Here is a 13,314-nt window from a genome sequence, read left to right as displayed (position 1 = left end):
TAATTAAAACTGTTCGATTGTAGCACCTACAAACCTACATCTTACTTTAACAGAATTTAATATGGGCAATTTAAAACAGAAGCAAACTTCTGAACAGAGGTGGTAGTCACTCACGCAGGACTTTACTGAAAATTCTTCCCGTAACTGAGTCAGTTTTAAATTGCAGGAGGTGTGTAAGAGGTTTGATCGAACGGGTTTTGTTAGTTAGGGTTTAATCTTCTGAGTTACCGTGTTATTGAAAGGTGAGGTAAAACCTCCCTCCACAAAGAACACCTCAAAGAAAGACACTTCAATATTAGTCCCTGAATACTACTCCAGTTTAGCTCTCTGTTGATTTAACGCCAATAACTTACGGTACTATACATCATAATAGACTCCAAACGTTATCACTTTTCCACTAGACACAAGTATTTTTAAAGATCATTTCGTCGATTGTTCAGAAAAGCCTCTTTATTGAAATATATAAGTTAAGAATATTAGAAATCTCTAAAAACTCCTTAATTAATATTTAGCCATTTTACAAAGGAAACTTATACGTACAGGTACAACATAGAAAAACCGCTGTTATTAACATCTTGCTAAAATGCTTACACAAAGAAAGGTGGGTATTACATACGGATTGGACTACATTTAAAGCTGATTGTTCGATTACTTGATCGAGCCATATCAAGCACTTACACGAGACATTTATGCCGCACATGGCAATATTTCTTTTAGTTTGTAACACAAGTTCCCTCTGGCTCTACAGAGACGCTGTTACGTCGTGCTACTATTCAGGCAACGTTATCGATTGCTCTACTTAAACGGCAACTCGAGTCAAACTTTTTTTGGCTAACAAAAAAAAAAAAAAAAACCGCAAAGAAAGAGCGTCTACACGGATAATTTTTCCGCGTCGCTCTGCAAGTTAAAATATGACTACTTCGTGTTTTACATTAATAAACTCTGGATATGTTCTCTTCTTGTTACATTAAAACTAGCTGAATAAACTGGTCTTTAGAAAACGATATTTCGTCCAGTGCGTATATAACTTAGTAGGATACCTTAAATACTGTATATTAAATGTACAATTGATAATGATTTGTCCTTACTCAACCCTACCGCTTTAGCAGTGTAAATGGACAGAGGAGATCAAGATGTCAGTAATTTAGCCAACTCTGTGAATTCTTTAAAGTTTTGCATAACATAAACTCTAGTTTCCCAGAGCATTTTCACAAGAATGCGATCGTCAGTCTCATCCAGTCCCACATCTGATGACATCGGAGAGCTAAAGCGATAGTAAGGCACGTTCAGCATCTGGCACCAGGTTCTTGCACGCTCAACCACCGGGCCGTGAGTAGCGGTAGCCTGCAAACAGATGAATTTAAATATTAGGGGGGTTGGGAGGATTGGAGACAGTTATGCAAATCTGAGACGTACTCGAGTTAGTCGAGGGTTTACATAACTTAAGAGAATTCTCCCAATCTCCCTAGTGTTTGGATGAGGTTATGTAAACACGAAAAAAACTCCTCTATTGCTTTTATAAAATGTTTTACTTACTAAAAGCTTAAATATTCCATAAACGCAAATGTAGATTACTTTCAATACTGTCAGGGGCCCAGATACTGTTTACTACAAAGAATACATTGATCAAATGAAGTCGGAACTAGAGAAAAATGAGTGTCCTGTCAACTCCCGCCAGGGTTTCAGCTTCTAACAGGAATGCTTTTAGTTCTCCTACAGAATTGCCATAGGTTTCTTCTGATGACATCAAGCCAACATTCCTTATGTTTATTATTTTAATCATTCTCCTCCGCTTGGTGATGTACTAGATGCTCTCACGCAAAGGATTGTGCATTATATAATGTTAAAAAAAAAACCCAGTTTTTCGACGTTCTGCTCCAGTGTTGTGGCAAGAAAAATAAAAATAATTTGACTTTTTGCGAGTTCAATGTTAAGAAATTTTAAACTTGTTTGTTTCAGGCTGTAGACTGTTAGTACAGTTGCCATGGTTACCTGATCAACTAGGAGTTCTCCTAAAGCACGAGCTCCCATGAAAACATTGGTTGCCTCCCAGATGGACTCTGGCTTGAACACGTCAAATGAGGGGACATGGACTGGGGGAGGGACACCCGTCCCTAGGGATACAACCAGGCCGAATGTGTTGGCTTCGACGCCCCGAACAAAGCGGTTGTATTTATGAATGTCTGTCAGCACATCCAGGGTTGGATTGTTGGCAATTAATCCACCATCTAAGAACGGGCCCATGGCACGGAAAAACGACGGAGCGGCCCCAGTACCCCTGGCTGCACGCCACACCAGCTGGTCTGAAGAACAACAAAAGACAAAGCAAATCAAAGGATCCATAGGGTGCGAAGAATTTATCAACTTACTGTTGGTCCGTCAAGCGGCAATGCCAGTTTTTGCATGTCGTTCGGTTAACTTGATGGAAAAGTAGTTTTACCACAGGTGGTCAAAGTGGATTGATCTGGAATTCGATGAAACAATATTTCTGTTTTCCTTTGAAATGCTGCAATAAAGTATAAACGCCAACCTAATTACCTTTCTCTGTCTTTCTAGTGTTTCCGTAAAACAAATGGTCGATTTTCGTCTTAACCATCTGAAAATCGCCAAGATGGCCTACATAAGCACTTGAAAGACAGAAATAGCTAGTAGGCAAAAGAAAAAAAGGAAAACATTTCCATCGAATGCCTCCGAGTTTGATGTGATCCAAGGGACACAAGGGACCTTCAACCACAAGAAATCTCCTCTCTCAAGCGATTAAGCCACACATTTTAACTTCTACGCAAACGACCTATTGAAGAAATGTCGAACGGAGCGGTGTTATGAGGTTCAATGGCATACTGCTAGAATATGTTAGGTTGAATACCTGAGGGCTTTGGTGGCGCAGAAAATGGTGATTTTGATTGAACGGCGTCGTCATGTTCATCAGGGACATCAAAGTTGCGGAAAAAGTGTAAACTTGCGGGGCGTCGATCAGCTAGAACACCTGTAACAAGAACTCTGAAATAAAGAAAAGAAGCAACCCATGAACTTTTCTTGACCAAGTCTGCACTTAAAGAACGTAGCGTTATGTTTTCTTGTACCGTGGGTGAAGAACAGAGGTCATCTTGACATTTTCTCCAAATTCTTGTCTGAGGAATTTCTCTAGTGGTTCTGAGTCATACGGCCGTGGACCCTTGAAAACCAAGTCTTTCATTCTGAAGTAAAGACCCTGACAATACCGCGCAGATTTACCTAATGAAGGAAGAAATAGAAAGTAACATAAACTGTAGTATATACGACAAAAAGCCAATCATTGTTATTGCAGAATGGATTAACTAGAAAGCAAGTCAGCGTGTTTCTACAGTGCCCGCTGATGTGAAGGTCAGCAGGCCATTATTGTGTTACAAATCCAGCACAGGGCTAGAATTGATCACTTGAACCCAGGACCTGCACCTGACCACACCGCACCGTCTCCCTTATCAGCAACGCACAATGACCGGAGAAATAATTTCCATCAAAATGGGAACCCTTCCCACTTACTGTTGACGTACTTTCGTACAAGCCTACCATGTGTTATAGCCAAGGCCAAAATTCCTCCAGTGCTAGTCCCAGCAATCCAGTCAAACAGTCGAGCAATAGGCTGCTTGGTAAACTCTTCTAAAGCAAGGAGAAGCTGAATGAGTATTAAACCTCTGATACCGCCACCGTCCATGGTCAGGATTGCTTCCTTTTTGTGCCTTGATTTGAAGATTGACTGTGTGTATGACCCCTCTCTCCCAGCATCGACCGAGTCTTGGCCAGCCTGTGATTGCAACAGCCCAGAGGACACCAAGGCGGCAGCAATCTTGATGATGTCAAGGTACCCAGGTAAACCAGGAGCTGCTTTCACATTGGTACCACCTTTGCATGAGAAGAACAGATCTAAGCTACAATGATCTAAATCTCCAATAAAAGTCACTTTTCTGTGACAACTGAACACAGGAGTGTCACCACATAATTCTGACCCCTACCCCTGGTGGCCATCGCAGGGAGATTCAACTGCTAGTGGAGATTCTTCAAAAATTAGGAGATCTGTTTGGATTTTGAGAGAAGTTTGAATGGATTCAGGCAATGTTTGAACACATGCATACATGGTTACTGCCAAACTAAGCTTAGATTAAATTTACAAGCTTTGTCCCAGTCTGGTGTTGAAGGTTGGAATATATGTGAAGTTACTATGATGAAGAAATGTTGTGCACAAAGAGGAATATAATGTCCAAGAGAAAAAGGTAATCAATATAATGCTATTCTAGCACTAAAGACTTCTATCTGTACTTACCAATTGTCATTTCTTCCTGGAAAGGTTTGCTACACTCCAGGGTACATCCATTCTTGCTCTTATCACAAGCTACTGCACCCACAAATCCTAGGGCATGTACAACATCACGCCAGCAGTGTTGACGAACAACAGTAACTACATGACGTGGTGTTTCATGTCTCTTGTTCATAATATTGACATCAGCACCAAACACGATAAGGGCTCGCACTATATCCGGGTCATCAACCTTTTAAGTGCCAAGTGAATAATAAAATTGTTTCATGTGTAGTTGTTTCACTTCCACCAACCAACTGATTGCCAAGTTAGGAAAAGATAATACATGCACATGTCATGACTGCATTATTAGTTTTGTGTTTCTGCTTGAGAAGTAAGGTAAACTCCAGATTACATATAATGCCTTCACAAACACTGAGAGTGGCATTTTAGAGGGTAAAATCAGAAAAACATTTCCAGGGAGGGATAAACACAGACTTCCCTACTAGCTCACGCCTGCCGCACCTCTCATCCACACCGATGGCTTCTACAGTTAGTAAAGTGTATAAGCCCCCCTTTCAGAAATTTCTGGATCCCCTGTTCACAAATGAACAATAATATAATTATGCAATGAAAAATGCCAAGCACATTAAGCTCGAAATCTTCGATAACTGATTAGCAGAACACTCACAAGTGCAGCTTGGTGTAATGGTGTGGAACCATCTTTACTCTGAGCATCAACTTGAGCCCCACGACTCAACAGTACTATAGCACAGTCAAGCCTCCTGCGACGAGCCATGATATGTAGTGGGGTCTCCCCATCATGATTATGTGCATCTATTTCTGCTCCACAGTTTACAAGTAGTTCAACTGCCTTTTTGGAAAAACAATGATAATTAGTGGGTGCATACCTGTTGTTTTAAAATTGTAAATTAAAATTAATTAAAGTTACTTGTCCAATCATATATTTTTCTTATATCGTTTACACATATTTTATTATCTTCATTTCCTTACATCCCTTCTATTTCTTATACATAATATCTTGTTTAGTAATCTACATAACATGCTACACAACAATAAAATATATCTACCTCTTTTGTCTTTGCCCAGTGTAAGGGTGTACCACCATATTTACTATCACGCACATGGACCTGCTCAGGATGAAACTCCAAGAGCGTAGCCGCACAGGCATCACTTTTGACATTCAATGCAGTGTGGATGGGATGACATCCATCGTGTTCTTTGTTAGGATCAGCTCCTGCTGCAAGCAACACTTGAACACTGTCATCCTGAGAGTAGCGGCAAGCTACATCCAGAGCTGATTGGTTACTAGAGTTTGTTGCATTGACCACTTCAGCTACCTGGTTCCCTAAACAGGTGAAAAGTTCGAAGAGCTTTCCTGATATGAACTAAAATATGTTGTTAGGAAAATCTTGGTATGATTCTACTGAATCGACTGCTTAATCCCAAATGAAACTATGCTGGCCAACTGCTGATGTTGTTTGTAGCAACATCTGAATACATTATGGGGGAAGATCACTTTTTTTAATAGTATTTTCAGACTATTTTAGTTCTTAGTCCCTCATTAGCATTCACCTATATATTTACTGGCTGAATTCTTAACAACGACCTTTGTACAACTATAATTCAAACATCTCTGTGAAATTCTAGTTGTTTACGCATATATTATGAAATTCACTATTCAATATAAAGTATATTTTTAAAAACCTATTTTCTAATGTCTTCCTGCATCACTGCAGAGTACTGCTCCGTAGCACTGCTCTGTATTTGATAAAAACTGTTGTCCTGAGAGACTACTGGCATGTACATGTAGTTAAAAAAATATACGAGCTCTGACTACAGTGTTAGTGATGTAATGACTTGTACCTAACTGCTGGGCCTTTTTTAACATGGAATCAAGTACATCAGGGTACCGTTCAGCAGCATAATGAAGTGGCGTGTTACCCAACTTGTCCTTAACCAAGATCCTTGGATCAAAATCCATGAGGGTCTGAACAAAATCCAGCTTACCACTCTGCAGCAAACATAGCAGCTTGTTAGAACATCAACTTGAGGGGTGGATTAAGGGCGGGGGAAGGGGGGTGGATTGGGTGGCTAACCACTCCTTTTGGAAGGAGCATACAATAAAATAAAAGTAACATAGATTGTGGCAGAAATAAAGGCAAACACTCTGAACAGGAACCTAATTGTAACTTCTACTTTGTGGCATTCGATCAGCAAGTATTTTTGGTGCAACAGTTTTCAATTAGGTTTGAGTTCTCAAACTTAAACATTTGGGGGGCACGTCGCATTGATCCTGCAATTCAAAGGCAGAAGCCACCATGTTGAAAAATCTTGGATCTGCCCCTGTCTATAGCTTTCAACACAGAGGCTAACTATTAACAGTACATGGGGTCAGAGTTAAATATTTGTGGTAAAATCATATACATCTTAGTTTTCATTTTAGGTGATATACATTATAGATGATGTGTATATTAAGTACTGATCCTTTCACAAAACTTGCAGTCAGATTTCGCTAGCAAGTGATGACTTGTGCTAGAAAGTCTAGGGATCAAACCATACTATATTTAACCTGCCTGTAACTGATACAACTGACCTCTAGCAAGTCATTTTATAATAGGGTCAGTGGTTATATACTATATTTATTTCTACCATACCCTAGATGCCATGTGCAAAGGAGTCCTTTGTTTATCCTTGCATGTGCTGTCCACAGTTTCTGCAATCTTTTTGTGCTTAAGGCATTCTGACAGACCCAGATGTGTAGCAACATGAGCTAATGACCAATCAGGATGCTGTTCCAAACACAAAATAAGTTCTTGGAGAACTGTGGAATCGTAGCATTTGGTGGAACTTTGGTAGAATGGTGACAGACGTTCACAAAAATCTCTAAAAGGCAAAAATGTGTTATTATTGTCCTTCCTGTGATCAATGGCCCCTTAATCAGAATGACAGGAAAGACTTTCAGTTATAGAAAATTGGAATAATTTAGCAGCTTATTTTAATAATTTGATAAATTTAAATTTATGGCTGCTTTAAAATACAAGGTTGAAAAAAATCACCTAAAGGCAAGCTTATCCAAAACATCGTTCCTTTATCTACTTCACAACCTACCTTGCTGAGAATTAATGCAGAAATATGCTAATCCATTTTAACTTAGAGTTTACAGTCTTCACAATTAACAAGTCGCTTCATGTATAATTAACACATGATCAGGTGTTTTTAACCAATATTATTACATCTTAGCAAATATATTTATGCCACACAGGAGAGGTAAAACTAAAACAATCACTATACTTACTTGAATTTTATCCTAGCCTCTGCTTCTTCTGGTATTCGATAAAGACTAAAACAGTTTGGTGAGTGTTGAGGGTTATAAAGGATTGCCTCGTAACGATATGATGTAATTCTATACAGCCGAAATGACTCCGACCCATTCACTTGCTCTTCCAAAACAGTGGCATGGTCGTAATGTGTAGAAATCGTTTCCTCTACACGGCAACTTGATGTCGTGGTCCCCATACCAGAACATATGTCCTCCCAGAGGTGCTTCAGACTGCTCGTCACTTTCGCTTTGTCCGTGTTTACAGAAACGCTGCCAGGCTACGTCATCACCCGACCCAGGACCCACGAAACTTGTAACGGAAGAAAGTCACGACAGTCACGCACACCATTGTGGCTCCAAAATTTTAGTATTTTTAACTCCAACCTGGTCGCTTTGTAGGGGTTGAAGTACTTTGAATATTTTTTTTACCATCGAATTAATTGCTTAGTGGAACTTACTTTGGTTATCTAGGACACTGATTATCTGTTCTGAACAAACAAACATTTAAATAAGCACTTTTCCAAATACTTTAACGTCTTAAGTGGCTAAAAATCACGAGATAAATATATCTTTTTCGACAAACGCGATCGTAGCTATGTCACGCACCGCCATAACTCTGAAATTCAAAATGCGTTGGTTTCCAAACGAAGGACGCTATTGTTATGTCGAGAATATGATTACGTAATAAGGGTGTGACGCTGTTAATATTTACTTAAAACTGACAAGAGACAAAAGAAGAGATCTTGTACACGTGGGATCGAGTTGAACGAGCGAGTAATGAAAAGTGTATATCGAGAGTGATTAGCGTTGAGCTTGATGTAAGCCTGTATTGAGAAATTAATCAGAGCATTAAAGCAATTCACAACAGTTATATTGTTATATATGTATCTTTTTTTTTCTTTTTTAATGCTAATATGATAATTTCAAAACTGTATAAAGTGCAAAATAAGGTGAAGTTGGAAGTTGAAGTTGAAATGGAAAGTTGTAAACAGATATAAACTTAGTAGCTCTTCTGCCTGATTACGATAAAAACTTTGGTGGCTTTTTAGTTTTGGATTTAAGAATTTGATGACGTCACGTGAAAACGCCTTATTGTCTTGCCGTGATTCCATGTTCACTATTTTTCGGCCGCCATATTAGTTTACCACAGAGGATTACCAACATGGGGGCTCCATACTAGGCCCTGTAAATTTGTTATATAAATTTAAGTTAACGGAATCTTCGGCATGCGCGTTCTGTGGAGAGTTCGAAGAAATCCCTCGAGCACTTGTTTTTATACTGCCAATTAAGTAAAGACTTTTGGACACAAACTACTACCTGGTTAAAGGAATTTAATATTACAACTGATGGGTTAAAAGATTCTGACATCATGCTACGTCATACCAAAAACAGATCAAATTGGACACATTAAACACATTAAACATTAAACATTAAACATTAAACATTAAACATTAAACATTAAACATTAAACATTAAACATTAAACATTAAACATTAAACATTAAACACATTAAACACATTAAACATTGAAATTAAAGCCTGAAAAAAATTTCACAACTACTTAAGTTGCGTGTATAACTGCGATGATCAATCATATCTTCATATCATTCTCCGCAGCTCAAATATATAAACTTTTCCTATATTCATTTGTATTATTTGAAAGTATTAATCTATATTTTTATATAACTTTATATAACATCAAGAACGGAATCAACAAATATCCTGGCGTAAATGACGGAAATTTGACATTGACGGTATGACAAATTAATACGGCAATTGATCAGTTTTGCATTACACAGACTCCAACGGCGCTGCTTCACAGAGTACTTTCATTGCTATTAAAGTCTCAATCCTCTCTACTTTACTCTTTTAATTTCTATTATTCTTGTTGAGAGAATTGGAAATTTAAGCCAATAATGCGGTGTAAGATCTCGTTCACACTACGCCGACGGAGAAATTTGAAAACTCACCAATCACCGTTCATTTTAGATAAATGAAAACTCGGACAGGGAAATCACATGATTATCATGACGTCATCGTTTTCAAAAAGCTCTTGACGTTTTCAAAATGTTTCGGTCCACACTAAAACGCAAAGACAGCGTTTTCAAATTCCTCCGGTGTGAAGAATGTTCTCGAAAGAGGGTGGCAAAGGTGGGGTACCAATCCGGCATCACGCTGAATTTTTCTATTAAATCACGCATCACGCATCACGTAAAAAGAAGTAAGTACATCGCCAATTTTACTTTCTCGACACTAAAAGCGTCGTTAAAAGAAAAAAAAAAAAACCACAACCGCAAAAATGCATCGGCAAATATGTGACCTCTCACGCGAAAATACGGTATCCGTTCGAATGGCTGAACGCAAGTGAACTAGCCTGCGAACAGGCTCCCAGCGAGGGCGGAAAAAAAATCCGGCGAGCGAAGCGAGCCGTTAAGCGCGAAAAAAGAATTCCGCAAATTGCGCTCCCCCTCGACTCGTCACCATTTCGCTCTCGGCTCTCCCCGCTCGCCCTAGACCACACTTGGCTAGTTCGCACTAAACCCATTAACCCCACCGGGAGCCTGTTCCCAGGCTACAAGTGAACGGATAATTTGAATAGCGATAGTCAATTTACTTGTTACAAGATATCTTAAGACCACTTGGTTCTACATGAGTTAATAACCACTGAATATAGTGAGTAATGACTCTAGAAAGGATTTAATGAAATGCAAACTGTGAAGGTAAGTAAGTAAAGTAAGTAAAAGCTTTATTTATGTGGTAAATTTTAGAGATTCATGAGATGTGGGTTGTGTAGGTATATGTTTAGAATTAATACGATGAAAGCTGTGTAGGTATATGTGGGGGATTAATGAGATGAACGCTGTGTAGGTATATGTGCGGGATAAATGAGATGTAGGCTGTGTAGGTATATGTAGGGGATTAATGAAATGTATTGCTGTGTAGGTATATGTTGGGAATTTATAAGATGAAAGCTGTGTAGGTATATGTGAGGGTAAATGAGATGTAGGATGTGTAGGTATATGTAGGGGATTAATGAGATGTAGGATGTGTAGGTATATGTGGGGGATTAATGAGATGTAAGATGTGAGGTATAGCTGGTTTTCACATGACGTCACTAAAATTCGAACTACAAAACTATTGATCTTCCTGAGATTTTACTTAAATGATGTATAAGAGCAGCTGAAAATTAATATTCATACAAATTTTCGCTCCGAATGGGTTCTTGGTTTTGTGATACACTACGCTTGAATTTCTAAGCTTTTGCGTGACGCGGCATTTATATGAGGGCCTACAGAGCTGTCATAATGGTTAAAAAAGTGACTTATTTCGGGGAACTTGGCTATCTGAACAGTTCATGTCTTAGAAAAAGTATTATTTTAATGTTTTAGAGTTCCTCGAGGGATAAATTCACGCTTTTGCAGCAAAACTGAGTGACAGATGTTTCTGTTGGTTTCCGGCCGCCATGTTGGTGCCCATACGGATGTAGGATGTGTAGGTATATGTGGGGGATTAATGAGATGTAGGTATATTTGGGGGATTAATGAGATGTAGGATGTGTAGGTATAAGTGGGAGATTAATGAGATGTAGGCTGTGTAGGTATATGTGGGGGATTAATGAGATGTAGGATGTGTAGGTATATGTGGGGGATTAATGAGATTTAGGATGGTTCCATAATCCCGGGGGTATTGTTTTAAGAGAGATTAAGAGAGATGTGTATACTGCGGTGGAGTTAACTAGCCGCCCAACCATCCGGGTGGTGTGGCGCTTATAAAGCGAAAGAACAAAAGGCTTGGCTGTGAGCCAATGAGAAAGGACTGACGTCATAGCCAAACTGGACAAACGAGTTTCTGACACCGGCCGGATTTGATTATTCAAAATGGCGGACATGCCGTAATTTAAGGTTATGATATGCTAATTTGCCAAACATTCTTTATATGCACGCTTATGTTCTGCAACAGCTTTGTAATTTATGCTATACATGCAGTTATATATTAAAATACGCGTTCACCTTGTGTATCTTGAGTTACAGCAGTTACGTTCGTTTAAGGTTCTCTCTGCCATCTAATATTACAAGTTGCAGCGAAAGGGTAGTTCAAATTCGTCGACAACGTCCACCGTCTACGAATGCCTACGAGCGTAAAGCATCACAATTTTCAATGTTATTCTATTAGATATCATTGTCTCCGCAACATTTAGATTTGAGGTCAATTAAGTAGCGAGATCCCCGAGAACTGGAAGCTATGGAAAGAGAAATACTATAATAATTACTTGGTTTGGAGCGGGAAAGCTTCGAGTATCAACTGGCCATGTTCAAGGACGTTATTGATGACGATGGCCTTTAAGTGTTCAAAGCCTTAAGCTATACTGAAGAAGAAGATGTAGACGATTGCAGTAATGGGGTAGATGAAAAGGTATTGCATCGGCGAAGTAACCTAAACGAGATTGTTTCAGCAGGAGGGAAAAACTTCCTACCGAAACGCTCGACAACTTAATCGCTGAATTAAAAAGAACCTTTGCAAAGAGCTGCAATTTATGTGATTTTTCAGCTTACGGTTTTTACACGATACTCTCGTCTGCATTCGACTGGTATTGGGATAAAACATGAGCAAAGCACAAAGCAGCCACTTAGAATGACAGACCCCACGTTAAACAAGTGTATCGACCTTCCAGCATCCGAGATGCAAATAAAGGGACCTTAACAATGACGACGGCGACGCCGAGGACAACGCCTTGTAAAATTGAATTTGTCCAGGATGCCTATGGTTCTAAAACCTCGCTCAGGCTAAATATGTAATGACAGCGTTCAATTCTAAATGGGAATACGAAAATTAGCAGTTCGACTCATCGTTCACGTTCGTGGCATTTTGCGTTCTTGTTTTGCAGAGGACGGCTATGAAATGTAAAAGGTTTACTGAACACACTTGTACAGCCTTTGGCTTGCTCATTAAACCTTTTGTTTGGTGGTGCTCATTGACGTCGTGGTTTGCTCCAGATTCCGTCCACACTACGTCGTAGGAATTTAAAAATGCATATACCGCTTTGTTTCTACGGTTAGGCCTAAGGTCGACAGTAATCCATCACGAAAACGGAGCTTTTCGAAAACGCTCTTCAAACCGGAGGAATTTGAAAACGCCGGCTTTGAGTTTTCGTGTGGACGGAGAACATTTTAAAACGGACCTTTTCGGACAAGATAGGATCAGGAGAACCAGTGATTTCCCTGGCCGTGATTTCCTCAAACAAAAACATAAAACGACCGGTGATTGTTACGTTTTTAAATTTCTGCGGTGAAGTGTGGACGACCGGGCTAAGTTTCCTAGGCTCCTAATCAAGTCAATAATCAGACGGTGTTCTTCAATGAGTCCAAAGAGAAAAAATCGGAGGACGTCCTGCGAAGGAAAAATGCACCATAGATAAACACCGTAAACAAAATAAATATTTAGGAGTGGAACTCTTTAAGGACTTCGATCAGGTTGAACATTCGTTATATGTTACTAGCATCATCACGAAGCCTGACCCGGTGGCCAACACATTTAAAACTCTTGTTATTCATTAGTAAGAGACCATCTGTGTGGGATTCACGAACCCAAAAGGAAATTCATGACATCCAGATCTTGGGTATGCAATTTATTATCAAATGCCAGGACCATGATGTGATTCGCATACCTAAAAGGAAATTCATGACATCCATCCAGGTGTA

General features: G+C 39.3%; 1 protein-coding gene across 1 annotated transcript; it reads right to left on the bottom strand.

Annotated features, from left to right (window-relative positions):
* Window positions 1-430: 430 nt before the first annotated feature.
* On the bottom strand, window positions 431-8,215 carry LOC145489982 (85/88 kDa calcium-independent phospholipase A2-like). The gene is made up of 11 exons (XM_081469070.1): window positions 7,593-8,215; window positions 6,952-7,180; window positions 6,161-6,308; window positions 5,365-5,642; window positions 4,965-5,147; window positions 4,301-4,526; window positions 3,550-3,882; window positions 3,084-3,234; window positions 2,867-3,000; window positions 1,993-2,303; window positions 431-1,344 (listed from the first exon to the last, which is right to left on the bottom strand). Exons 1-11 carry the CDS (start codon window positions 7,811-7,813, stop codon window positions 1,129-1,131), a joined length of 2,430 nt encoding a protein of 809 aa, XP_081325196.1. The 5' UTR covers window positions 7,814-8,215; the 3' UTR covers window positions 431-1,128.
* Between the last annotated feature and the right edge of the window lie 5,099 nt (window positions 8,216-13,314).

Source organism: Orbicella franksi, chromosome 6, assembly GCF_964199315.1.
Source record: "Orbicella franksi chromosome 6, jaOrbFran1.1, whole genome shotgun sequence".
NCBI classification, from domain to species: Eukaryota; Metazoa; Cnidaria; class Anthozoa; order Scleractinia; family Merulinidae; genus Orbicella; species Orbicella franksi.
Note: the sequence above shows the minus strand (reverse complement) of the source record. Positions and strands in the feature narration are given on the sequence as shown.

Bases quoted from the DNA above. Each gene is read 5' to 3' on its own strand.
- LOC145489982 (XM_081469070.1), bottom strand. From the start codon at position 7,813: ATGGGGACCACGACATCAAGTTGCCGTGTAGAGGAAACGATTTCTACA. The intron at 7,181-7,592 runs GTAAGTATAGTG...TTTGCCTTTTAG, and splicing joins GAGGCTAGGATAAAATTCAA to AGATTTTTGTGAACGTCTGT. The intron at 3,001-3,083 runs GTACAAGAAAAC...TCTTTATTTCAG, and splicing joins ACCTCTGTTCTTCACCCACG to AGTTCTTGTTACAGGTGTTC.